Source organism: Diaphorina citri, unplaced genomic scaffold (assembly GCF_000475195.1).
Source record: "Diaphorina citri unplaced genomic scaffold, Diaci psyllid genome assembly version 1.1 scaffold50, whole genome shotgun sequence".
NCBI classification, from domain to species: Eukaryota; Metazoa; Arthropoda; class Insecta; order Hemiptera; family Psyllidae; genus Diaphorina; species Diaphorina citri.
Window position 1 is genome coordinate 384,534 of NW_007377487.1, and position 24,864 is coordinate 409,397.

A 24,864-nucleotide genomic window follows, 5' to 3' on the forward strand; every position below is an offset into this window, starting at 1 on the left:
TGATAACAGAGAAGTTCAGAATACGGCACTTGTTTTTCCAAAATATGGCACTAAAAAGCATGGCAATATGGCACTTATTTTGGGAAAATATGGCATTTATTTTTTCAAAACATGGCAAAATAGTATGGCGCCATGGCATTTGAACTTCTTTGGTAGCAGTTTGTCCCGTGTTTCAGTACGACAATAGGTATTGGTGTTTTTGAGAGAACATTTTTTTTTTTCTTTTTTTTTCCGAGAAGGTATTCGGATGCTAACCACGCGCAACGTTGCTTATCTTCAGTGATCCTTGGGAACTGGTGTATTCAACGTGCTGCCGCCACTGGTTGTGACGGAGCGCGGTAGCGCTCCGCCCCTCCAAGTCAAGAAAGTTTGACAGCGTTACAAGAGGTAGGATATAGTTCGCCCACAGGCAGGAATCGAACCTGCGTCATAACGCTTACAAGGCAGGCGCACTACTTTCCAAGCTAACTAGACTGGTTATTAGTCCAAATCAGCGTGGTTCTAGGCAATCTAGGCTATTTTCAGTGACAGTGTCAGTGAACTGGAGGAGTACTTTCAAATATGGACGAGGAAATGTTTAAATCCCTAAGGCAAGTAATACAAGAAGAGATCCAGGGCTCCATTGGTAGGGAAGTAGGCTTATGATTGTCATACTCTTATTTTTTCCCCATTGAACAAGTTGAACTTACTCAAAAAGGTTTTAGAACCCCTCAGCGAGCCTTGTCGGGTATCTAGTATCTAGGCTTGCACGTCGGAGGTCTCAGGTTCGATTCCCGGCGGGGTCGGGGTGCACTCAGCTTAGTGAGGACAATTGAGTAGCTGCTTTAATCGAGTAGCAAACAGTGGTGGCATTATATACCAGTGTAATGCCACCACTGTTTGATGGGCCTTCCGTTAAATACGGCCCTGGTCGGATTAGTACTAGAAAAGATTCGGTGCGCTCCTTAGGCTGTGTCCACACATAGTCGAAGGCTGTCGATCGATGTGGATCGACGGTCTTTGACTATGTGTGGACACACGTTTAGGTTGTGGTTATGTACCGGGTTGAGATGAGACAGGACTAGACAGGATATTGTTTCTACAGTTTGGCATGGGAGTGGTAACTGAAAAACAAGGCAAGTTTACCAACCTTGCCTATCTCAACCCGGTACATTACCACGACCTTGGGTTCTCGAGGTTTCGTTGAGGGCTAAAGGAGGGAGGTATAGGGCAGGGTTGTCCAACCTTAGGGCACCCGAGGGCCACAAGAGACCAAGGTAGAGAGTTGGCGGGCCGCAAAAACTCAACGAAGAGGAAGCACAACCCGGATGGCGGACGCCTTAAAGTTTGAACAAAGTTGTACCTATTGATTACCTGCCTATCAGTCCTATTGTCCTTAAATAGTTGGACCTTTTTATTTCAGTAGGTAGATAGGTAGGTAATGCAACTAACTAGCCAGTCTCTGATCTTGGGAGGTCTTATCGTGCTGAAATCAGAGAGATGAGGAGCTGAGGATAGGAGAAAGCCAACCGTTCCCCGAACGGACCTTATCTATGTTTTGGATAAAATCCGCCCCGGGCGGGAATCAAACCCACGACCTAGCGCTTACAAGACAGACGGGCTACTAATACCTACTTTTATTAGTCCGTTATTCAACCAGGGAGCAGGAAGCATATGGTGCATTTTATTTAGCATCTAACCGCTAACCTCAGCGCGGTTCATTCAAGGTCACTACTTCCCCTCACATGGAAGTGTGTTTACGACAGACAGACAGACAGACGACACCGAAGCGAATACAATAGTCCGTCCACTATACCTTTTATCGCTTCCGTGTGAAAGAGGCCTTCAGGCCGTGGTTATGAACAGGGCCATCGTAGGACATCGTCGGACTTTTTGCGTGTAAAGTTGGCGGGAAATTCGAATTTTTGATTTTTTTTTCCGCAACTTGTACAATCTGAATTCATTTTTACTTTTTATCTTTAGTTTGCACGTTTATATTATACGGTACTTTTCATTTATATTAGCTATTGAAAACAAGCAAATTACAAAGCAAACAAAAATAAATATAAAATTAATTTTAAAAATTGCCGCCGGGACAGCTATCTCACGTTGTCCGAGAAAAGTGGAAATTAATCTTTATTAGGTAGGTACCAAAAAAAAACTTTATGTTATCACAGACATAAAAATGATAAAAAAAACTGTAATGTAAACATAACAAACAAAGACAAACATTCTTCAATCTTCAAAAACCTCGCTTCGATTCGACCACTTTTCAAACTCAGACGTTTCCCCTCTTGGTTTACTTTAACCAAGCTCTCGACTGCGGTTAAGAGTCGCCATTTTTTTTTCTCGGTTTAGAGACGCCATTTTTTCTCGGTTTAGAGACGCCATTTTTCTGTTTAGATCAAAGTTTTTGTTTTGGTGTAAACAGCTTGGAGGGTATAGCGCGTGTGCCTTGTAAGCGCTAGGTCACGGGTTCGATTCTCTCATAGGGCCGATTTTTTCCTGAACGGATAAGGTTCGTTCTGACTTTCTCATATTCTGTCTTCGTTTTCTCTTCGATTTCAGGACGACCTTAGCAGTTACAGGTTACAGTTCCCTCTATCACACCTCTTAAAATCTTGAAAAAATTGAACCCTTAGTAGAAATTATTGTAGAGATCCGACTTCTCGTTTTCTGTTCCACGACTCGACACGACGGTCCAAACTTCTCCTTACCTCAGCTGCAGCTAATACAAGCCACACTAGCCATCCTAGCCGCATTCCCCATTAGCCGCATGAGACCTGAAAGCCCAAAGAGAATTGAAGGCCCAAATACAATAGCCCGTCCACTATAATTTTCACTTTCTTTTTATTACTATAAGATTAAAGGAAGGACAGGCTAAAAAGGCAAAGAAAACTGAACCCAGTGGTTATTTGTCATCGAATTGGCGACAGGGTGTATCTGCGACCCTCATATTGTTAAGTTAAGCACAGTTGCGACCCTCACAGTTAAAGCAAGGTTTATAAACTTACCTGTAAACTTTACCTATGAAATACCTATATAAGACCTTGTTTAGACTGCGGGAGAAAAGGGACTTTATTTCAGTCTCATTCTGGCAGGATAAACAAGGTAGGTATATTCTATTCTATTCTATATTGTCAGTAACTTTTATAGGACAAGATCAACTTAACTGTACCTAATACAATGGGAGATCAACCCATTAAAATACCTACAGGCGTAGTGCCTAAATAACTCGTTTATAATAATTTATGTCTTTATTAATTTACGCAAGCTTCCTACACACGATGAGCATAACCCTTCAAGTACTGGCGTTACATACAATAGTATAAATATGTAACACCAAACACGTGTCAGTGAATTTCGCCTCCAGATGGCTAGACACTATTAGGTATACGTGTTGAAACTGATAAAATAGATTGTCAAGAAGATGCTCTTTTGTTCTGATTTAGGTTGGCAAAAATATTTGGAGCAGAAGTAGGTATGTGCTTTTACATTAAAAAGACAAAAATCGAGGGAAAAATAGTTTTCGGTTTTACTGGGATAATATTGTCCCCAGTCCGATACTAAAATGCATGCCAGCTCTGTGTTTGGTGTTCGCGGTACATTCAGCCTAGTGACGACAGTTGAGTAGCTACTTTATAATCAAGTAGCGAGCAGTGTGCAGTCATGCAGTGGCGGCATTACCGCGGTGTAAAGAGATTATTGAAATATGGGAATAATTGATTGCAAAGGAGGCGCTTAGTAATGTTGTGATATCTACGAGAATTGTCGACTATGCTTGGACACACCAAAGAAAGAAAAAGAAAGAAAGAAAGAAAGAAAGAAAGAAAGAAAGAAAGAAAGAAGAAGAAGAAGAAGAAGAAGAAGAAGAAGAAGAAGAAGAAGAAGAAGAAGAAGAGGAAGAGGATAGAACAACTAAAAAAAAAAAAAAGATAAAATGAGTTGTGTCCACATATACTTAGTCGACGCCGTCTATCGATCATCTATCGAAATCGTACACTGCATCTACAACATAGATTCACCTCGTCGATCGACGGCGTCAACTATGTGTGGACACAGCTTTTAAAAGCATCTGTGGTCTATTGGGTATCTAGTATCTAGGTTTGCACGCTGGAGGTCTCAGGTTCGATTCCCGGCGGGGTCGGGGTGCACTCAGCCTAGTGAGGACAATTGAGTAGCTGCTTTAATCGAGTAGCAAACAGTGGTGGCATTACCAGTGTAAAATAGGGGGGACGGTTAGTCCAGTGGTAACGCGCTTGCTTACCATGCAGAAGGTCCCGGGTTCGAATCCCACCATCGACAAAAATTTGTACTCGTTTTTCGATGGATAGAACAACTGAAAAAAAGAAGATAAAATGAGTTGTGTCCACTGTCCACACATAGTCGACGCCGTCTATGGATCATCTATCGAAATCGTACACTGCATCTACAACATAGATTCACCTCGTCGATCGACGGCGTCAACTATGTGTGGACACAGCTTTTAGGAAGAAGAAGCACAACCCGGATGGCGGACGCCTTAAAGTTTGAACAAAGTTGTACCTATTGATTACCTACCTATCAGTCCTATTGTCCTTGAATAGTTTTGGACCTTTATTTCAGTAGGTAGATAATGCAACTAGTTAGTGTGTCCAGATCAATGTGACAGCAAAAAAATCTGGTGTGAACATCACACGACTTTCTATTACATTAAACTTCTCAACTGTAAGTCGGACAGTTCTAAAAGTTTATCTCTGTTTTGGATAAAATCCGCCCCCGGCGGGAATCAAACCCACGACCTAGCGCTTACAAGACAGACGGGCTACTAATACCTACTTTAATTAGTCCGTTATTTCTTCATTCAACCAGGGAGCAGGAAGCATAAATATTTTTGCGGGTGTGTGGGGCTGTGGGGGAGGGAGCATAACTTTTCAAGGAAGAGTTGGCAACGTTGCAAGTTTGTAATGAAGTGAGCACTGCCAACTTTTGAACTTTTGAAAAAAAAAAAAAAAAACTTGAGCTTGACACTTGAGCTTTGCTACCGTGTCCAGTCTGACAGTCACCACACTGTTGGTATCTGCTCTTGTACTATGGTTTGTTTACTATCGTATAACTAGGAGAAGATTGTATGAGTTAGCTGGAAAGATACCGGGTCCCAAAGGATTACCATTGGTTGGTGAGGCACTTGAACTTTTAGGAAAAACGCCTTGTAACATATTTGATCATATGAAGAAAGTGGCAAATGATTTTGCAGATGAACCAGTTATTAAAATTTGGTTAGGTCCCAGACTCATCGTCTTCCTGAGTATTTTTCAAGTTTCAGTGAATATAAGGAACCACTGTTTTACCTTTTCTGATTCTGTATAGCTTCAATCCAGTGTGTGATTCTTCACGTAATATCAGTCAAAGTTATTTTCCATTCCAAAATGTCAGTTTTTAATGACTGTACAAATTGTGATATTCGTACTGTGGACCTAATTTGTCTGAGTCGAGGCAATACAAAGGATATCATATCCTTTCTAAAGAGACATGGAGTAATGAGTGATGAAATAAATTGCCCACGATGTGATTCACGTTGTAAAGTCAGTTACAAAGAGATGAATGCAAGATGTAACAAAATTAGAACAATTAACAAGACTAAAAGGTCTTGTAAGCATTGTGAAAGCTTGAAAAAAGGAACTTTCTTTGAAAAAACACATATCCCCATGGAAAAAATTATGACCTTCATTGCTCATTGGCTATCCCGTTCACCTCCTAAAAATCGCTTCCTGATGAATGAAGTGGAACTATCATCTCATTCAGTTACAGACTGGGCTAGCTTTTGCCGGGCAGTATTACTGAAATGGCAAAGTATCAATGTTGACCAAGGAAAGATCGGGGGGCCTGGCAAAGTGGTTGAAATTGATAAAGCTAAATTTGGGAGGCCAGACCATGAAGGACAAGATGCAAAATGGTTGTTTGGAGGGATTGAGAGGACTGATGAAAAGAAAATATTCTTGGTGCCTGTAGAAACACCCGATTCTTCCACTCTATTACAAATTATTCAGGAAAAAGTACAGCCCGGAACAACCATTATATCCAACTGTTTTAAGGCATACAATTGCCTCTCAGAAGAGGGATTCACACACTTCACAGTGAACAACAGAATAAATTTTGTGGACCCAGAAACAGGGGCCCATACACAGAATATCAAAAGACTGTGGCGGGAAGTCCGGGCCCATGTTCCACGATATGGAGTAAAACGATTGCATTTTGCTGGTTATTTGGCAGAGTTCCATTTCAAGAGGGCATTTCCAAAACATATCCACCAATATCACCATTTCTTTAAAACAATGGGGATATTATACCCCCCAGCATACGCAGAGAGGTATGTACATTATTTACCTATACCTAACCTTCCTACTACACAAATATTATTGGTGCATCTGTTTATAGATCAGGAATTTCCAACTAGCAGCCTGCGGGCCATATGTGGCCCGCCAGATCATTTTTGTGGCCCACAAAGCTTTTTGGGATTTGTACAAACTTACCTAAGTAAATGTAAAAAATTGAGTCATATTATGTGGCCCGCCAGATCATTTTTGTGGCCCACAAAGCTTTTTGGGATTTGTACAAACTTACCTAAGTAAATGTAAAAAATTGAGTCATGGAAACTGATCCCCTTTATTGTTCAGCTACAATTCGGAGAATACTTTTTGAAAAATTTCACCTGCGGCACTCAAAATTTGGTTGGACTGCATTTCTGGGGTGTTCCTACCTACATCATGTGGCCTGCAAAGTACCATGTGGCCCTCATACACATAGAAGTTGGAAACCCCTGTTATAGATAATTCAATGTAGATGACTACTGCTCACACCTAATACCTAATCTTTGTTATTTTGTGTTTCAGATGCTGAAATAATTACCAATACACGAAGAACATTATTATTTAATTAGAAAATCAAGTTATTAATTTTATTTTACATCAGCAAACATGATATTAGTTAAAAGGTAAGATTTCTGTACACAAAGAGGGGCCTATTTCTCAGTTTCCTTGTACCATTTTAGCACTTGGTTAACACTTTGGTACTTACTTGCTGATGAATAAGGAGGTAGTATTACCATATAAAATATACAGGCATATCATTGATAAAGTAGAAAATATTTTTTATCCAAAATTTTCAACCATGGTGGAGAATTGGAGATATATATGTGATTCTACTTTAAAGCAAGTATCTTCCCCTATGTAGATGGTTTTAGCTTTTGTACCCATCAACATTATATACATTGAAACTTAGTAAAATGATTAAAACAGTGACCTTTTTAAATTCCAATCTTTAAAACTACATTTGAACATGGCAATATGGCACCTATTTTGGGAAAATATGGCATTTATTTTTTCAAAACATGGCAAAATAGTATGGCGCCATGGCATTTGAACTTCTTTGGTAGCAGTTTGTCCCGTGTTTCAGTACGACAATAGGTATTGGTGTTTTTGAGAGAACATTTTTTTTTTTTTTCCGAGAAGGTATTCGGATACTAACCACGCGCAACGTTGCTTAACTTCAGTGATCCTTGGGGACTGGTGCATTCAACGTGCTGCCGCCGCTGGTTGTTAGGGAGCGCGGTAGCGCTCCGCCCCGCCAAGTCAAGAAAGTTTGACAGCGTTACAAGAGGTAGGATATAGTTCGCCCACGGGCAGGAATCGAACCTGCGTCATAACGCTTACAAGGCAGGCGCACTACTTTCCAAGCTAACTAAACTGGTTATTAGTCCAAATCAGCGTGGTTCTAGGCTATTTTCTATGGCTTATGATTGTCATACTCTTATTTTTTCCCCATTGAACAAGTTGAACTTACTCAAAAAGGTTTTAGAACCCCTCAGCGAGCCTTGTTAGCTTGGAGGGTATAGCGCGTGTGCCTTGTAAGCGCTAGGTCACGGGTTCGATTCCCTCACAGGGCCGATTTTATCCTGAACGGATACTACATTTGAAACTCTCCTACAGCAAGTATCCCTTCCCTTTTATAGATAGTTTGTAGCATTATTTCGTTGTCAGGGATACTGGACCAGTACTGTAAATCTACAAGGCCATTAAGTATAACTCAATCTGATTTGGTAAACCTTAGAAACAATTAAAATACTCAAAATAAAGCAATGGAGTACTCACATGAAGCATAGCTCAATCCTCCATGTCAATCCAACTCGGATCTTTGCACAAGAATGGAGTACTCAAATGAAGAACTACACTTCCGAAAGTCTCAACATGCCCGGTACTTCAAATTGCACTTGGACATGCTGCCCAAGAAATGTTCTTCCTATGATTCAATAAGGTAAGTCTGACATACCTACCTTTTTCAAAATACAAAAAGGTCTCAATTTCATGAACAAACCTTGAATAAAAAAGAACAGGCATTGGTAGCAGAAATGGAAAAAAAATCCTGTGTTGAAAGAGTTTGCCAAAATTTTATCAAAATTAAACAAAGCATTTGCAATGGACTCATTTTTTCCCCCTTCTTAGTAGGAAAAAAATTAATTTGATCCTTATAATGTTTAATGTTTTTCCTGTTGAATTTCAGAGTGACACTACTATTCTTCGCAATCTCAGGCCTTGATGTTCTCAACTGCCTAGACAATGTAATCAGTGCCGACAGACGCAAAGACATTATAGACTGGATTTACAAGCTGCAGGTGGTCCCAAACGAGAGCAGTAGTAATTTAGACGCCTGTGGATTCCAAGGGTCAAATTGTTTGAATTTCTCTGATGAGTTCCCCAGCAACATGTGTTCATATCGGCTTGGTAATATAGCGCTCACCTATTCTGCTCTGTGTACGCTGATCATACTTGGTGATGATTTGTCCCGGGTCCACAAGAAAGCCGTACTGCATGGGGTGAAAGTGTTGCAAGAGAAATCTGGCAGGTAAGATGATTGTAAGTACCTTTCTAAAGTAGTACCGATGAGTTCCCCAGCAACATGTGTTCATATCGGCTTGGTAATATAGCGCTCACCTATTCCGCTCTGTGTACGCTGATCATACTTGGTGATGATTTGTCCCGGGTTCACAAGAAAGCCGTACTGCATGGGGTGAAAGTGTTGCAAGAGAAATCTGGCAGGTAAGATGATTGTAAGTACCTTTCTAAAGTAGTACGGAAGCAAAGGAAATCCCTATTCAATGAAAGGGAAAACCCTATTTAATAAAAGGGAAACCCCTATTCAATTAAAGGCAATTTCGCGAACCTCATTCTGAAAGGCGAGCAGCTTCTGATGAAACCGGATGATCTGTTTGACATAGTTCCTATGGTAAAGTCTCCTCTCTGCTTCTCTCCTTTGTCTCGTCGCCCGTGCATTGACACCAATAGAATTCCCACACACACGATACGCATTAGTCTCAATATCCGTGTAGCGGATTTCGTTTCCCAGAAGGTCCGTGTGGGGCGCTCCCAGCTTCTCGACAAAGTTACACAGCATCGAATACTGTCCTCGAAGATGAATGGTCACGAATGGTATCATGTTGATGGTGATGGCTGCTAGGATGAGCGACACTAACACAATATACGCGAAGAACACGAAGATGAAAACGTAGTTGGGAAGTTCACTTTCGTCGACAAACGGGATTTTCACTTCGGACGGGAGAAGTCTCTCCGGGTACTTCATGTTGTAGAGTTGGCGTCGGATGTCGGTTTCCGCCTGCGTCAAGGGGATCAGCGGCTAAAAAAAAAAAAAAAAAAGAAAATTGAATTTTGGAAATTGAATCTTAGTTGTATTCTGATCAAAAATTTTGTGTTCTGGCTCGTGATTTTAACAAAAACAGTTTATCAATTAAAATAAAAAAGTTATGACCTATAAACTGACACAAGGTGTGTACCTACTTAAAAAAAAGTTGTTTTTTGGACTTTTCTCGGAAACGAAACTCAGAGAACCTTGTTGGGAATGATGAGATTTACCTACCCTAAGTCGTCAGTGTTTTTCTGGCGCACCCTGTATAAATTCAACAATTTCAAGGAAAATTCGTAAAAAAAAAAATATTTACCTACCTACATTTAAGTTTTTTTTTCCTCTTTAAAATTTATGATAAAAACATTGACTCAAAGATCAATTTGTACATGTCAGTATATTTGAATACAATGCAGCATTTTGTTGTTTGTAATGTTAATGTCTGACTAATAACCTATGGATGACAGGAAATGGACTAGAGAGCAGGGGGAAGAGATGTTAAATATATGCATTGATAAATCAGTTGAGTTTGAAACACCCATTTGATCAAAAGTAGGTTCTTATTGTTGATTTTGATTGTTCTTATTGTTCTAGTTAGGAGCTGTTGTTTCTCGAGTGTATGCTTAGGGTATTCGGAGTGTGTTAGTTGGTTACCTAAGTATTTTGTATGCTGTGAATAGATCTGAGATGTCCACCATAGGAGCTGGTGTTGCTACCGTGTCCAGTCTGACAGTCACCACACTGTTGGTATCTGCTCTTGTACTATGGTTTGTTTACTATCGTATAACTAGGAGAAGATTGTATGAGTTAGCTGGAAAGATACCGGGTCCCAAAGGATTACCATTGGTTGGTGAGGCACTTGAACTTTTAGGAAAAACGCCTTGTAACATATTTGATCATATGAAGAAAGTGGCAAATGATTTTGCAGATGAACCAGTTATTAAAATTTGGTTAGGTCCCAGACTCATCGTCTTCCTGAAGGATCCCCGTGACATTGAGATCATTCTGTCAAGTACCGTCTACATTGACAAGTCTCCTGAATACAAATTCTATAAGCCCTGGTTAGGAAATGGTCTTCTGATTTCCACTGGAGAGAAATGGCGGACACATCGTAAACTGATTGCTCCCACTTTCCATTTGAATGTACTGAAGAGCTTCTTGGACTTGTTCAACCAGAGCTCTCGCGCTGTTGTTGAAAAGATGAGAAAACACAAAGGAGAAGAATTCGATTGCCACGACTATATGAGTGAGTGTACTGTGGAAATCTTGCTCCAAACTGCCATGGGTGTCGACAAGAAAACCCAAAACCAATCTGGTCTTGAATACGCCATGGCTGTCATGAAGACGCAGAAGAATTCGATTGCCACGACTATATGAGTGAGTGTACCGTGGAAATCTTGCTCCAAACTGCCATGGGTGTCGACAAGAAAACCCAAAACCAATCTGGTCTTGAATACGCCATGGCTGTCATGAAGAAACTGTCAGTCGGTGCCGGAGGGGTAGGTAGGGAGGCGCGGATGTCTTGTACACGTATCATAAGATTGAAACTAGGGTGCGCTGCCGTAAAACTGAGATGAGAACGCCATTGAGTTAATGACAATCAGTAGTTATGTCTCTTCTCAATTACCTTCGAACATAATAGTGTCTACTTGCTCTTTGATTTCTTCATCAGTCAACACAACGCCATTCTGAGCGCTTTCAAGTCATGAAGATGTGTTACATTCTACATATCCGATCCTCCAAGGTCTGGCTCCGACCTGACTACTTTTTCCACTTAACATCCTACGCGAAAGATCAAGTAAAACAACTTGATATCATCCACACTCTGACCAAGCAAGTGCTGAAGAAGAAAAAAGAAACTTATGAAAAGAACAAGAGTGACATTCCGAATAGAGAACTTATCAAAGAGGAAAACAAACCAGAAGTGAAGGAGAAGACTGTGGTGGAAGAACTCAGCTTTGGACAGAGCTATGAACTCAAGGATGATTTGGATGTTGAAGATGTGGGTGAGAAGAAGCGTCTGGCTTTCCTGGACCTTCTGATTGAAAGCGCTCAGAATGGCGTTGTGTTGACTGATGAAGAGATCAAAGAGCAAGTAGACACTATTATGTTTGAAGGGCATGACACCACTGCTGCCGGAAGTTCTTTCTTCCTCTGTGTCATGGGAACTCCGAAGGAGAAGACTGTGGTGGAAGGACTCAGCTATGGACAGAGCTATGAACTCAAGGATGATTTGGATGTTGAAGATGTGGGTGAGAAGAAGCGTCTGGCTTTCCTGGACCTTCTGATTGAAAGCGCTCAGAACGGAGTTGTGTTGACTGATGAGGAAATCAAAGAGCAAGTAGACACTATTATGTTTGAAGGGCATGACACCACTGCTGCCGGAAGTTCTTTCTTCCTCTGTGTCATGGGAACTCTGTCTTCCTGAAGGATCCCCGTGACATTGAGATCATTCTGTCAAGTCCCGTCTACATTGACAAGTCTCCTGAATACGAATTCTATAAGCCCTGGTTAGGAAATGGTCTTCTGATTTCCACTGGAGAGAAATGGCGGACACATCGTAAACTGATTGCTCCCACTTTAAGCTGAGTTCTTCCACCACAGTCTTCTCCTTCACTTCTGGTTTGTTTTCCTCTTTGATAAGTTCTCTATTCGGAATGTCACTCTTGTTCTTTTCATAAGTTTCTTTTTTCTTCTTCAGCACTTGCTTGGTCAGCGTGTGGATGATATCAAGTTGTTTTACTTGATCTTTCGCGTAGGATGTTAAGTGGAAAAAGTAGTCAGGTCGGAGCCAGACCTTGGAGGTGGTTAAGACCGGAGCAACGGTTGGCGGCATTTTACCGCTTTTTGCCGGTTTTCGGTGTAATTTAACAATATCTCGAGAACGGTATAAGCTAAAGACTTGAAATTTGGTATGTAGTTCACAAATGTGACAAGGATGCAACACAAAACGTTTGGTTGAGATGGTTGCTGCGCCCTTGGCGGTATTTTGACCGCTTTTGGACAGATTTCAACCGTTTTTTTTTGGCGGTTTTCAGCTATAGCGACAAAACGGTTAGAGATATCAAATAAGCATCATTCAATAGGATAAGGAAAGTCGTGTGATGTTCACACCAGATTTTTTTAAGAGGAAATGGTCTTTTTTTTTCTTGTGAGGCGCTTGTAGGTGGTTCGCGCCGACTCCTCAGGTGGATTAAATCATGTTTAACAACTTGATAGCTTTGAGGTAGCTGATTAGGGAGCCAACACTCTCCGGACTGTCAGTCAGTGCCGGAGGGGTAGATAGGGAGGCGCGGATGTCTTGTACACGTATCAGAAGATTGAAACTAGGGTGCGCTGCCGTAAAACTGAGATGAGAACGCCATTGAGTTAATGACAATCAGTAGTTATGTCTCTTCTCAATTTGTTATTTTTTCTATTTGTTAATTTTTATTAAAGTGTGGAATTTATTATTTGTCATTTTTTCCATTTATTAATTTTTATTAAAGACTAGTTAAGTATTGGACCTTAAAACAGTAAAAGCGTCTTTATATCCCTGAAACTTGGAAAGTTTTTCATAAGGGAAGATACTTGCTTCGGTAAGTCTTGAATATTTGGACCAATCACAATACTTTCTCATTATCTTGTAGGTATAAGTTTCCTATACTTGTTGGTAATAGAAAGTAAAAAGGGGACTTAGAACACTTCCTAAAGCAAGTATCTTTCCTTAGTCGTATTTTTCAAGTTTCAGTGAATATAAGGAACCACTGTTTTACCTTTTCTGATTCTGTATAGCTTCAATCCAGTGTGTGATTCTTCACCAGGAACTCGACGAAATTTTCGGTGATTCTGACCGCCTCTGTACCTTCCAAGATACTCTGGAGATGAAATACATGGAGCGTTGTATCATGGAAACCTTTCGTATGTTCCCACCAGTACCTCTCATTGCGAGGGAACTTCAGCAAGAAGTCAAGCTGAACAGTTGTGACCGAATCCTTCCAGCCAAATGCACGATTGTCATTGCCACTTTTCAAGCCCATGGAATTTGTTATTTTTTCTATTTGTTAATTTTTATTAAAGTGTGGAATTTATTATTTGTCATTTTTTCCATTTATTAATTTTTATTAAAGTGTGGAATTTATTATTTATTTCCATTATAAATGAGTACGCTTATCGAATTTCCTACCCTAAAAACTTGGACTGAGAAAAACTTCTGAGAAATCAAGCCCATCGTCAATCTGACATCTACCCCAACCCAGACGTTTACAACCCAGATAACTTCCTCCTTGAGAAGTGTGCTAACAGACATTACTATTCCTTTATTCCGTTCAGTGCAGGTCCAAGATCTTGTGTGGGTCGGAAATACGCCATGTTGAAGCTGAAAGTGATCCTCTCTACTATTCTAAGGAACTTTACAGTACACTCTCCAATCACCAAGCCCATCGTCAATCTGACATCTACCCCAATCCAGACGTTTACAACCCAGATAACTTCCTCCTTGAGAAGTGTGCTAACAGACATTACTATTCCTTTATTCCGTTCAGTGCAGGTCCAAGGTCTTGTGTGGGTCGGAAATACGCCATGTTGAAGCTGAAAGTGATCCTCTCTACTATTCTAAGGAACTTTACCGTGCACTCTCCAATCAAATTTGAAGATTGGAAAGTTCAAGCTGATATTATACTCAAGAGAACAGATGGATTCAAAATCCAGCTGAAACCCCGCAGGAAACAACTTGTGGATTAAACTGCTCTCACCTCTCTTTTATTTAACAATTTTAATTTATATTTATCAGACTAATGCTAAAATACGGATTGACGAAAAGCAAACAAGTTTTTGTCACTTTGCTTTCTGATTATGTCATTCATTATTATATTGTTTGTATCTATCAGCTGCTTGTTCCGAGTATAATGCTAAAATACGGATTGATGAAAAGCAAACAAGTTTTTGTCACTTTGCTTTCTGATTATGTCATTCATTATTATATTGTTTGTATCTATCAGCTGCTTGTTCCGAGTTTCGAACCCGGAACTCTGGAATCTCTACTCCCGTTCCCAAGATAAGGCAGTTTTCTGACGACCACGTTTCCTATTAGAAACACACTATCCAATCTATCCATGATGTAGCCTCTGCTTTAGGTACCCTTTTTTAAATCTTAATAAGTACATAATAGTACTCATTTATACTACTCGACTAGATCTAAAGAGTCCTTTTTGCCCCTACACCTAAGCCTCTGGGTGGAATTCTTGTGTGTGAAACCTCGGCTAAGATTGAACTCACGCCCCCTGATTACCAGGAGAGTGTGACCGCCGAGGCAGGCTATCTTGCTATTTCGCTTGCTTCAATCGCATGAAGTTGACGAAAGAGTACATCATAGTACTCATTTATACTACTCGACTAAATCTAAAGAGTCCTTTTTGCCCCTACACCTAAGCCTCTGGGTGGAATTTTTGTGTATGAAACCTTGGCTAAGATTGAACCCACGCCCCCTGATTACCAGGAGAGTGTGACCGCCGAGGCAGGCTATCTTGCTATTTCGCTTGCTTCAATCGCATGAAGTTGACGAAAGTGTACGCCATCTTAACAATAGTGAGGTAGTGTCCGCGACTCAGCAGCACAACACCCTGATAGAACCTCAAATGATTCGGAACTGGGCGCGTCTCAGCAACATTCGTACGTTGTTGCGCGTCGTTGCATCGCATTCGGTCCAGTGGCTGTTCCCGAGGGAGCGACAGAGGGCAGTGTTGCAATCGTCGAGTAGCTCGGAACAGTGACTCCAGTAGTAACACTGAGCGTTGAACGTGATGAATTCGCCTGTTGAAGAGATGAGGAGATTGTGAGTGATTAATGCCCGATCTTAGCACAGAGAGTTTTCAGTTATCAGGTGGGTTTACACGCTCAAGCCATTTGCGCATGACGGTTTGTTCAGTTTGCAAAAATTTGTGAGAGGATTTTTTTGGCTTGTGTGGAGATTGTGAGTGATTAATGCCCAATCTTAGCACAGAGAGTTTTCAGTTAATATCAGGTGGGTTTACACGCTCAAGCCATTTGCGCATGACGGTTTGTTCAGTTTGCAAAAATTTGTGAGAGGATTTTTTTGGCTTGTGTAAACTTCAACATGCCTGCGTTCACACGCTACGATTCACTTGTGCAAGCCGGTTTGCGCACGCCAGTTTGTGCAAATGGCTTGAGTGCGTAAACCCACCATTAGAATTTAAAAAATACTGGCCGGTGTGTAAATCACTTCGGTGACGTCCAAGAAAACCCTTGACACCATGTTAACTCTCAGTGCTAAGATCGGGCATAACAGAGCAACCTCCGTGGTCGAGTGGGAAGTAGTATTGTATCTCTTCTCGCCCATCTGATGAGAAGCATACTACGGCATGGGTATGCTACGACACAGACCACACGAGTCTAATGTAGCAGTTGTTTCTTTGCTAGTCTTTACCTATGAATTGGTAGGAGCGGAGTTTAGAGAGTGCACCGTCTCCCTTGTTATTGGCACCGAGGAGAAGTTGGTACAGACAGAGAGAAGTCGCTGTGAAATTGACGATAGTTTGAACTAGAACGTTGAGTCCAAACACGGCAACCATCTGAAAGCAGAAAGGAAAGGTAGAAACACACTACTATCACGTCACATGAGCTCACGTGACGTGAGGGCAGCCTGGTTATCGTAAACGAAATTACCTACAATATTATGGGAAATTTTTGAACTACTTACATCTTTCTGGCGAAAGTGTCACAGAGAGGAATAATAAAATACAACTTCTCTTGTCACCTTTAGAAGACTCCCCTGAAAGAGCATGTGTAATCTAAATAAGAAGCAAAGGAAATCGCTATTTAATAAAAGGGAAACCCCTATTCAATTAAAGGCAATTTCGCGAACCTCATTCTGAAAGGCGAGCAGCTTCTGATGGAACCGGATGATCTGTTTGACATAGTTCCTATGGTAAAGTCTCCTCTCTGCTTCTCTCCTTTGTCTCGTCGCCCGTGCATTGACACCAATAGAATTCCCACACACACGATACGCATTAGTCTCAATATCCGTGTAGCGGATTTCGTTTCCCAGAAGGTCCGTGTGGGGCGCTCCCAGCTTCTCGACAAAGTTACACAGCATCGAATACTGTCTTCGAAGATGAATGGTCACGAATGGTATCATGTTGATGGTGATGGCTGCTAGGATGAGCGACACTAACACAATATACGCGAAGAACACGAAGATGAAAACGTAGTTGGGAAGTTCACTTTCGTCGACGAACGGGATTTTCACTTCGGACGGGAGAAGTCTCTCCGGGTACTTCATGTTGTAGAGTTGGCGTCGGATGTCGGTTTCCGCCTGCGTCAAGGGGATCAGCGCCACTAGCAGTGTGGCGACAGCGACGCCCCCTACCGCCATCACGAAGAGGTAGAACACAGTCCGAATGACGCGTGCGTCGGCGCGGACTATCCCTTCGTTGGCGCGGCTGAAAGATTTCTCCATGATCGCGGTTAGCGCGGAGATCTGCCTATGTCGACGGCGGTAAATACAAATCTGTGCGTAAAAGTTGAACATGACTACGTCTTCGAAGAAACACTCGATGAATACAGGGAGATAGTGAACCGCCCGCGTGATGGTGCTTAGGAAATGAACTGCCATGAAGAATAGGAGGAGGCTGTGCTGGAGACGGCAGTAGAGGTCTTGGAGGCGGTTCCGCCGGGCGTCCTGGCGGTAAAAGTTGACTAGACCGCACCGCTCTAGAAGATCAGTTAGAAATCGGATGGACGGTACATCGAGAGCGGAAATCAGCGGTGCGATTCGTTTCACGACTTTGGCGGTGGGTTTAGGTTTCTTTTCCAAAGTACAACGACGTTTGGCCATTTTACTCGTACAGTTGAATATTCGCCGATTTTCACGAATTCCGCCTTTTTTTTACTTTCCTTACGCTCTAGAAGATCAGTTAGAAATCGGATGGACGGTACATCGAGAGCGGAAATCAGCGGTGCGATTCGTTTCACAACGTTGACTTTGGCGGTGGGTTTAGGTTTCTTTTCCAAAGTACAACGACGTTTGGTCATTTTACTCGTACAGTTGAATATTCGCCGATTTTCACGAATTCTGCCTTTTTTTTACTTCCCTTATCCTACAGGAAGGAAAGTAATGTAATCGGGTCAAATTTTCGATGGTCAGATTTTAGTGCCAAAACACGTTTTGAGGTCCCTAGCCTATTCAATGAAAGGAAAAACCCTATTTAATAAAGGGGAAACCCCTATTCAATTAAAGGCAATTTCGCGAACCTCATTCTGAAAGGCGAGCAGCTTCTGATGGAACCGAATGATCTGTTTGACATAGTTCCTATGGTAAAGTCTCCTCTCTGCTTCTCTCCTTTGTCTCGTCGGCCGTGCATTGACACCGACTGAATTCCCACACACACGATACGCATTGGTCTCTATATCCGTGTAGCGGATTTCGTTTCCCAGGAGGTCCGTGTGGGGCGCTCCCAGCTTCTCGACAAAGTTACACAACATCGAATACTGTCCTCGAAGATGAATGGTCACGAATGGTATCATGTTGACGGTGATGGCTCCTAGGATGAGCGACAGTAACAAAATATACGCGAAGAACACGAAGATGAAAACGTAGTTGGGAAGTTCACTTTCGTCGACGAACGGGATTTTCACTTCGGACGGGAGAAGTCTGTCCGGGTACTTCATGTTGTAGAGTTGGCGTCGGATGTCGGTTTCCGCCTGCGTCAAGGGGATCAGCGCCACTAGCAGTGTGGCGACAGCGACGCCCCCTACCGCCATCACGAAGAGGTAGAACACAGTCCGAATGACGCGTGCGTCGGCGCGGACTATCCCTTCGTTGGCGCGGCTGAAAGATTTCTCCATGATCGCGGTTAGCGCGGAGATCTGCCTATGTCGACGGCGGTAAATACAAATCTGTGCGTAAAAGTTGAACATGACTACGTCTTCGAAGAAACACTCGATGAATACAGGGAGATAGTGAACCGCCCGCGTGATGGTGCTTAGGAAATGAACTGCCATGAAGAATAGGAGGAGGCTGTGCTGGAGACGGCAGTAGAGGTCTTGGAGGCGGTTCCGCCGGGCGTCCTGGCGGTAAAAGTTGACTAGACCGCACCGCTCTAGAAGATCAGTTAGAAATCGGATGGACGGTACATCGAGAGCGGAAATCAGCGGTGCGATTCGTTTCACAACGTTGACTTTGGCGGTGGGTTTAGGTTTCTTTTCCAAAGTACAACGACGTTTGGCCATTTTACTCGTACAGTTGAATATTCGCCGATTTTCACGAATTCCGCCTTTTTTTTACTTTCCTTATCCTATAGGAAGGAAAGTAATGTAATCGGGTCAAATTTTCGATGGTCAGTTTTTAGTGCCAAAACACGTTTTGAGGTCCCTAGAGCCTAAATCCAAAGTTTCAGCCATTGGTCCGTGTGTGTGTCTCTGTGTCTGTCTGTCTGTAAACAAAATATCTCGAAAACGGTAAGAGCTAGAGACTTGAAATTTGGTAGGTCCGTGTGTGTGTGTCTGTCTGTCTGTCTGTAAACAAAATATCTCGAGAACGGTAAGAGCTAGAGACTTGAAATTTGGTATGTAAATGTCAAATGTGACAAGGATGCGACACGAAACTTTTGGTTAAGACCGGTGCAACGCTTGGCGGCATTTTACCGCTTTTTGGCGGTTTTCGGTGCAATTTAACAATATCTCGGGAACGGTATAAGCTAAAGACTTAAAATTTGGTATGTAGTTCACAAATGTGACAAAAGGATGCAACTCAAAACGTTTGTTTGAGATCGGTGCTGCGGTTGGTTTCCAGCTATACCGACTAAACGGTCAGAGATATTGTAAAAGTTTGGCTATAAGAACAAGAACACCCAAAAAAAAGCATCATTCAATAGGATGAGGAAAGTCGTGTGATGTTCACACCAGATTTTTTTCAAGTTTGATTTTTGATAGAGGGAAGTGTGACTGCTGCGGTTGTACGAGTATCGTCCCAAAATCGAAGAAAGAATTAAGACAGGATAGGAGAAAGCCAGCCGTTCCGAGAACGAACCTGATCCGTTCAGGGTAAACTCCTTGCCACCCTAGTTAGCTTCCAAAGGGCTAAATTTCTTCTATCCTGTCTTGCTTTTTCGGGACGATAAGACCTTAGTCACAGTTCCCCCTATCAAACGTCTTGAAAAAAAAAAAAAAAATCCACCCCAAGCGGGAGTTGAACCCGCAACCTAGTGTTTACAAGGTAGACGCTCTGCTCTACCCTCCAAGCTAACTAGACTGGGGACCAGGCTTCAAGTGACGCAGAGGGAGAGGGCAAGTTTTAGCCAACATACCTCTGCGCTCTCGGTTTTGAGTTAACTAGCGGGAAACCTAAACACAAACACATTCATCTGATGTTTAACCACGTTATATTTAGGGATCTCCAAAACACCTCCAGTTATCTCCATCCTATCACAAAAGTTCTCCACAAATTTTGACCCACTAAAGGCGATTTTATCCCACTTCGACATCAAAATTTCGTGTGATTGTTGAAATTCCTTGGGCCTCTGAATTCAGAGTGATTTCAACACCGGATTTCAAGTGAATCTCCAAAATCTGAGACCTCAAGGATAGCAGGTATCTCCATTTCCCACTCATCGTAGCTTCCGGTGCCTTAAACCTGCTTCCCCCACGTCAATCAGAGTCAATCTCCAAATTTTGGATAGTTATTCAGAAGCCACGACAATGAAAAAGAAAGCTCCTTTTTGCGTTTAACCTCACTGCTCATTTGCGACGGTTCCTTTTGGTAGAAATTTTCCATAATCCATTGACTTGACTTCTGAACAAGTAGGTAGGTACCCCCAAATTGCTATCGCTCCGCCGAATGTCGAGTGTTTTCTGATTTGACTGATGATTTCTTTTCTCTAAATTTTTTCAGTCCTCTAGATTTCCCGTCCAATTTCTCACCATGCCCGGGCGCGCTGCACACCCATTTATATGTACCCTGGTCAAATTTGAACAGCCCCTCGCCCTCCTGGGCTTGTGGTATTTGACCTCCCGATTGCTCACTCTCACCCTGTCTGTATTGGGAGGATTGCGGTGCTATTGGCTCTCACAACTCTTCCCCAGGTGTAATTTAAGGTGAGATAAAGCTTTTCCTATTTTGAGGTAAGATTTCTACCTAGTTTAAAGTAAAATTGCTGAAATATGTATTTTTTAATGGCATGGCGGCTCTTCTGAAGGAACTCTTCCAACGATCTTTTCCAACGGAAGTTCCGAAAGCGAAACTAAAAAGTTCCTTTTCTTAGCAGTATAGGCCTGTTCCCATTTGTCGTGAGTTTCATCCGATTTTTTTCCGAATGTCCTGTAGGCAATGTAATTTAAATGATAGTGTTCTCACTACACATGACACGATTTTTTTCCTCAACGACAAGTGGGATCGGGCCTTAATGATGATGAATTTCTAAGAGAAGCTCGTTTATCGTCTTCAAATTTCCACCTCACTCCGTTCGTTCACCACTCCATGTTTTTGTTTATACTGTTCGAATGAGACTAAAAAGTCCCTTTCTTAGCAGTATAGGCCCGTTCCCATTTGTCGTGCGTTTCATCCGATTTTTTTCCGAATGTCCTGTAGGCAATGTAATATAAATGATAGTGTTCCCACTACACACGACACGATTTTTTTCCTCAACGACAAGTGGGATCGGGCCTTAGGTAATGATGATGAATTTCTAAGAGAAGCTCGTCTATCGTCTTCAAATTTCCACCTCACTCCGTTCGTTCACCACTCCATGTTTCAGCTTCAAGTGCACTCTGGCGGACGGTGACTGCGACATGCGTTTCGTGTTCTGCGCATGCTCCATCTGTTACATACTCGACGATTGGTCAGGCATGGATAGGGCGAGGTGTCTCGAGTTTATATTCCGCTCGCTCAGCTATGACGGGGCGTTTGGGCAGGGGCCGTGCCTGGAGTCGCATGGGGGGAGCACGTACTGCGCCCTGGCGAGTCTGGCCCTGATGAATAAACTGGACACGCTACGACCGACACAGGCAAGTGTCTTTTAGTATAGTTTTTTTTTAGGTTTGATAGAGAGAACTTTAACTACTAAGGTCTTATCGTCCCGAAATCGATGACAGAAGGAAGACAGGATAGGAGGAAACCAGCCGTTTCGAGAACGAACCTTATCCGTCAAGGATAAAATCCGCCCCGGGCGGGAATCAAACCCGCGGCCTTGCGCTTATAAGGCAAACGCGTTACTAATCAAGCTTACTAGGCTGGCCATTTCGTAACTAATTACTAAGGGCTGTAAACATTTTCTGTAGTATGTTATTAAACCCTTGAAACACATAAGACCTTCTTTAGACTGCTGAGGTAAAGGGACTTTTTAGTCTCTTTGCTAAAGATAAGTTCTATTCCATTCTTATTCTTCTCTTACTGCAACTTTTCCCAGCTTTATTTGGACCTCGTCAAGAGCTTTCTATTTTGCTGAGGTAAAGGGACTTTTTAGTCTCTCTGCTAAAGATAAGTTCTATTCCATTCTTATTCTTCTCTTACTGCAACTTTTCCCAGCTTTATTTGGACCTCGTCAAGAGCTTTCTATTTTATTCCCCACAGATAGAAAGTCTGAAACGCTGGCTCATCTTTCGACAGCGTTCAGGGTTCCAAGGTCGTCCTAACAAGCCGGTTGATACCTGCTACACATTCTGGATAGGAGCGTCCCTCAGCATTCTCAACGCAGCGACCTGGATCGACGAGGAGCGACTGTTGTTGAGCGTCCTGGACACGCAACATATGACGGGCGGGCTGTCCAAATGGAGCGACACACAGGCGGACATTTTGCACACGTATCTAGGTGAGTTTTTCGTCCGCCCTAGGGTGATCGCTTTTGGGCTGACATTTGGTTTTGGCTACAAAATATTGCGAGCGGATACCCTTCGCACTCAACTTTTTGGATTTCCTTAGTAAGGGAAATTTGTTGATCATATTTTCCTTTGAGAGAGAGGAAATGAGCTTCAGAAGAGGGAAATCGTCTCGGTTTTCTAAAGAGAAAATAATCACTCATGGTGGATTTCACCAACGACTTAATGAGAGATTTAACTAATGGGACAATTTTCAAGGAAAAAAAAGGAGTTTTTCATGATCTAAACAGGAGTTTTCAAAAACTCCTCCTTTTTGGATCACTGAAAACTCTTTTTTGGATGATTAAAAATTCCTTTTTAGATTATTAAAACGCAGATAGAAAGTCTGAAACGCTGGCTCATCTTTCGACAGCGGTCAGGGTTCCAAGGTCGTCCTAACAAGCCGGTCGATACCTGCTACACATTCTGGATAGGAGCGTCCCTCAGCATTCTCAACTCAGCGACCTGGATCGACGAGGAGCGACTGTTGCTGAGCGTCCTGGACACGCAACATATGACGGGCGGGCTGTCCAAATGGAGCGACACACAGGCGGACATTTTGCACACGTATCTAGGTGAGTTTTTCGTCCGCCCTAGGGTGATCGCTTTTGGGCTGACATTTGGTTTTGGCTACAAAATATTGCGAGCGGATACCCTTCGCACTCAACTTAGTAAGGGAAATTTGTTGATCATATTTTCCTTTGAGAGAGAGGAAATGAGCTTCAGAAGAGGGAAATCGTCTCAGTTTTCCAAAGAGAAAATAATCACTCATGGTGGATTTCACCAACGACTTAATGAGAGATTTAACTAATGGTACAATTTTCAATGAAAAAAAAGGAGTTTTTCATGATCCAAACAGGAGTTTTCAAAAACTCCTCCTTTTTAGATCACTGAAAACTCTTTTTTGGATGATTAAAAATTCCTTTTTAGATTATTAAAACATCCTTTTTGGATGATTCAAAATTCTCCCATTAGTTAAATCTCTCATTAAGTCGTTGGTGAAATCCACTATCAGAGTTCGGCCTCCCATGTTGGCCATATGGGGGAGGGAGGGGTATTACTTTTTAGATAATCACAAATATCATACTCTCCCTTCTTTCTTCAAGAGAAAGGGTTGAAAAAAAAAAAAAAAAAAAAAAAAAAAATGGGTTCTTTTTTTTTTTTTTTCTTTTTTTTTAGAAAGGTCTCGAAAAAAAAAAAAAAAAAAAAAAAATCGTGTGCCTTATTCTCATTTTTCACGTTTGTTTCACAGGTATCGCTGGTCTGAGTCTGCTCAAAAGTCACACGTACGAATTGGCCGAGGTTTACCCAGCTCTGAATGTAACCAAGCGAGCCTTCGCACATCTACAGCAGTTACATCAGTCATGGGCTCAGTAGTTAGTACCGAAGTTTACCCAGCTCTGAATGTAACCAAGCGGGCCTTCGAAGTTAAATGGAAGAACTGGCTGCACAAGTACACAGTATACATAAACCCACCTAAAGGCTCGTTCCCACTTATCGTTCGGAAAAAAATCGTGCCGTGTGTAGTGGGAACACTCGTATAAATTACATTGCCTACAAGGACATTTTGTATCGTTTGGGGGGGAAAAAATCGTGTCGCGTGTAGTTGAAACACTATCATTTAAATTACATTGCCTAAGGACATTCGGAAAAAAATCGGATGATACTCATAAGTACGAACGGACATGAATATTCCCTATTAGAATTAGAAACACACTATCCATAATGTAGCCTCTGCTTTAAGTACCCTTTTTTAAATCTTTATCTTATATTATAAAATCAAGATCCATTCACTCATTCACATTTCATATTCACACACTGATCGCTCTATCTCCTGAATCACAACACCTAGAAAGCTGAAATTTGGTAGGCATATTCCTTTTATGGTCTAGGTGTGCAATAAGAAAGGATTTGGGAAAATCTAAACCTATCCTGAGATATGATCAATTTTTGATCGCTAAAATCTCCACCATAAGAAATACACAGAGTGCAGAGACTGCGGGAGAGAAATGTTCCGCTCTCGACCAACATTTTGAGTTTCGTTTATGTTTTTAGTTTGATAATTATGCAGCTAATAGGGAGCGCGCAGCGCGACCGTATTTTTTATTTTTTTTTTTCCTACAAGTTCGGCCATGCCTTTTCTACAAGTTTGGCCATGCCTCGGGATGAACTTGCGGGATTCCGGAGCGAAGCGACTAAGATCTTGGTTAGACTGCGGGAGTAAAGGTGTTTTAGTCCAATGCCAGCATGTTATATTCTATTCTATTTTCTTTTTTCAGAGGCGATGTCTCACGCTTCACGAAACAAGTTGAAGGAAAGGAACTTCCAGCTACCCCTGGACAAGAAGGATATAGCCCCACT

The 24,864-nt window shown here is 42.0% G+C and overlaps 4 protein-coding genes across 7 annotated transcripts; 3 read left to right on the forward strand and 1 right to left on the reverse strand.

Annotated features, from left to right (window-relative positions):
* Positions 1 to 5,265: 5,265 nt before the first annotated feature.
* Positions 5,266 to 8,088, forward strand: LOC113470127. 4 transcript variants are annotated; one of them, XM_026828336.1, is made up of 3 exons: positions 5,266 to 6,328; positions 6,852 to 6,952; positions 7,947 to 8,088. In XM_026828336.1, the coding sequence occupies exons 1-2, from the start codon at positions 5,388 to 5,390 to the stop codon at positions 6,856 to 6,858; spliced, it is 948 nt and encodes a 315-aa protein (XP_026684137.1). In that variant the 5' UTR covers positions 5,266 to 5,387; the 3' UTR covers positions 6,859 to 6,952; positions 7,947 to 8,088. The 4 variants fall into 4 exon arrangements, with proteins under 4 accessions (XP_026684137.1, XP_026684152.1, XP_026684141.1 ...); XM_026828351.1 differs by having other exon boundaries at positions 7,970 to 8,088; XM_026828340.1 differs by having other exon boundaries at positions 7,981 to 8,088.
* Positions 8,003 to 24,068, forward strand: LOC103515957 (geranylgeranyl transferase type-1 subunit beta). Its single transcript, XM_026828318.1, has 5 exons — positions 8,003 to 8,271; positions 8,518 to 8,859; positions 21,405 to 21,654; positions 22,841 to 23,078; positions 23,756 to 24,068. Exons 1-5 carry the CDS (start codon positions 8,162 to 8,164, stop codon positions 23,878 to 23,880), a joined length of 1,065 nt encoding a protein of 354 aa, XP_026684119.1. The 5' UTR covers positions 8,003 to 8,161; the 3' UTR covers positions 23,881 to 24,068.
* LOC103515687 (cytochrome P450 4g15-like) lies at positions 9,991 to 14,503 on the forward strand. Its single transcript, XM_008480625.3, is given in 4 exon segments — positions 9,991 to 11,031; positions 11,348 to 11,842; positions 13,440 to 13,680; positions 14,072 to 14,503. Coding segments are annotated over 4 exon segments (1,731 nt in total). The 5' UTR covers positions 9,991 to 10,341; the 3' UTR covers positions 14,377 to 14,503.
* LOC113470122 lies at positions 15,313 to 17,526 on the reverse strand. The gene is made up of 2 exons (XM_026828329.1): positions 16,079 to 17,526; positions 15,313 to 15,444 (listed from the first exon to the last, which is right to left on the reverse strand). The coding sequence occupies exon 1, from the start codon at positions 17,486 to 17,488 to the stop codon at positions 16,493 to 16,495; it is 996 nt and encodes a 331-aa protein (XP_026684130.1). The 5' UTR covers positions 17,489 to 17,526; the 3' UTR covers positions 15,313 to 15,444; positions 16,079 to 16,492.
* Positions 24,069 to 24,864: the final 796 nt, after the last annotated feature.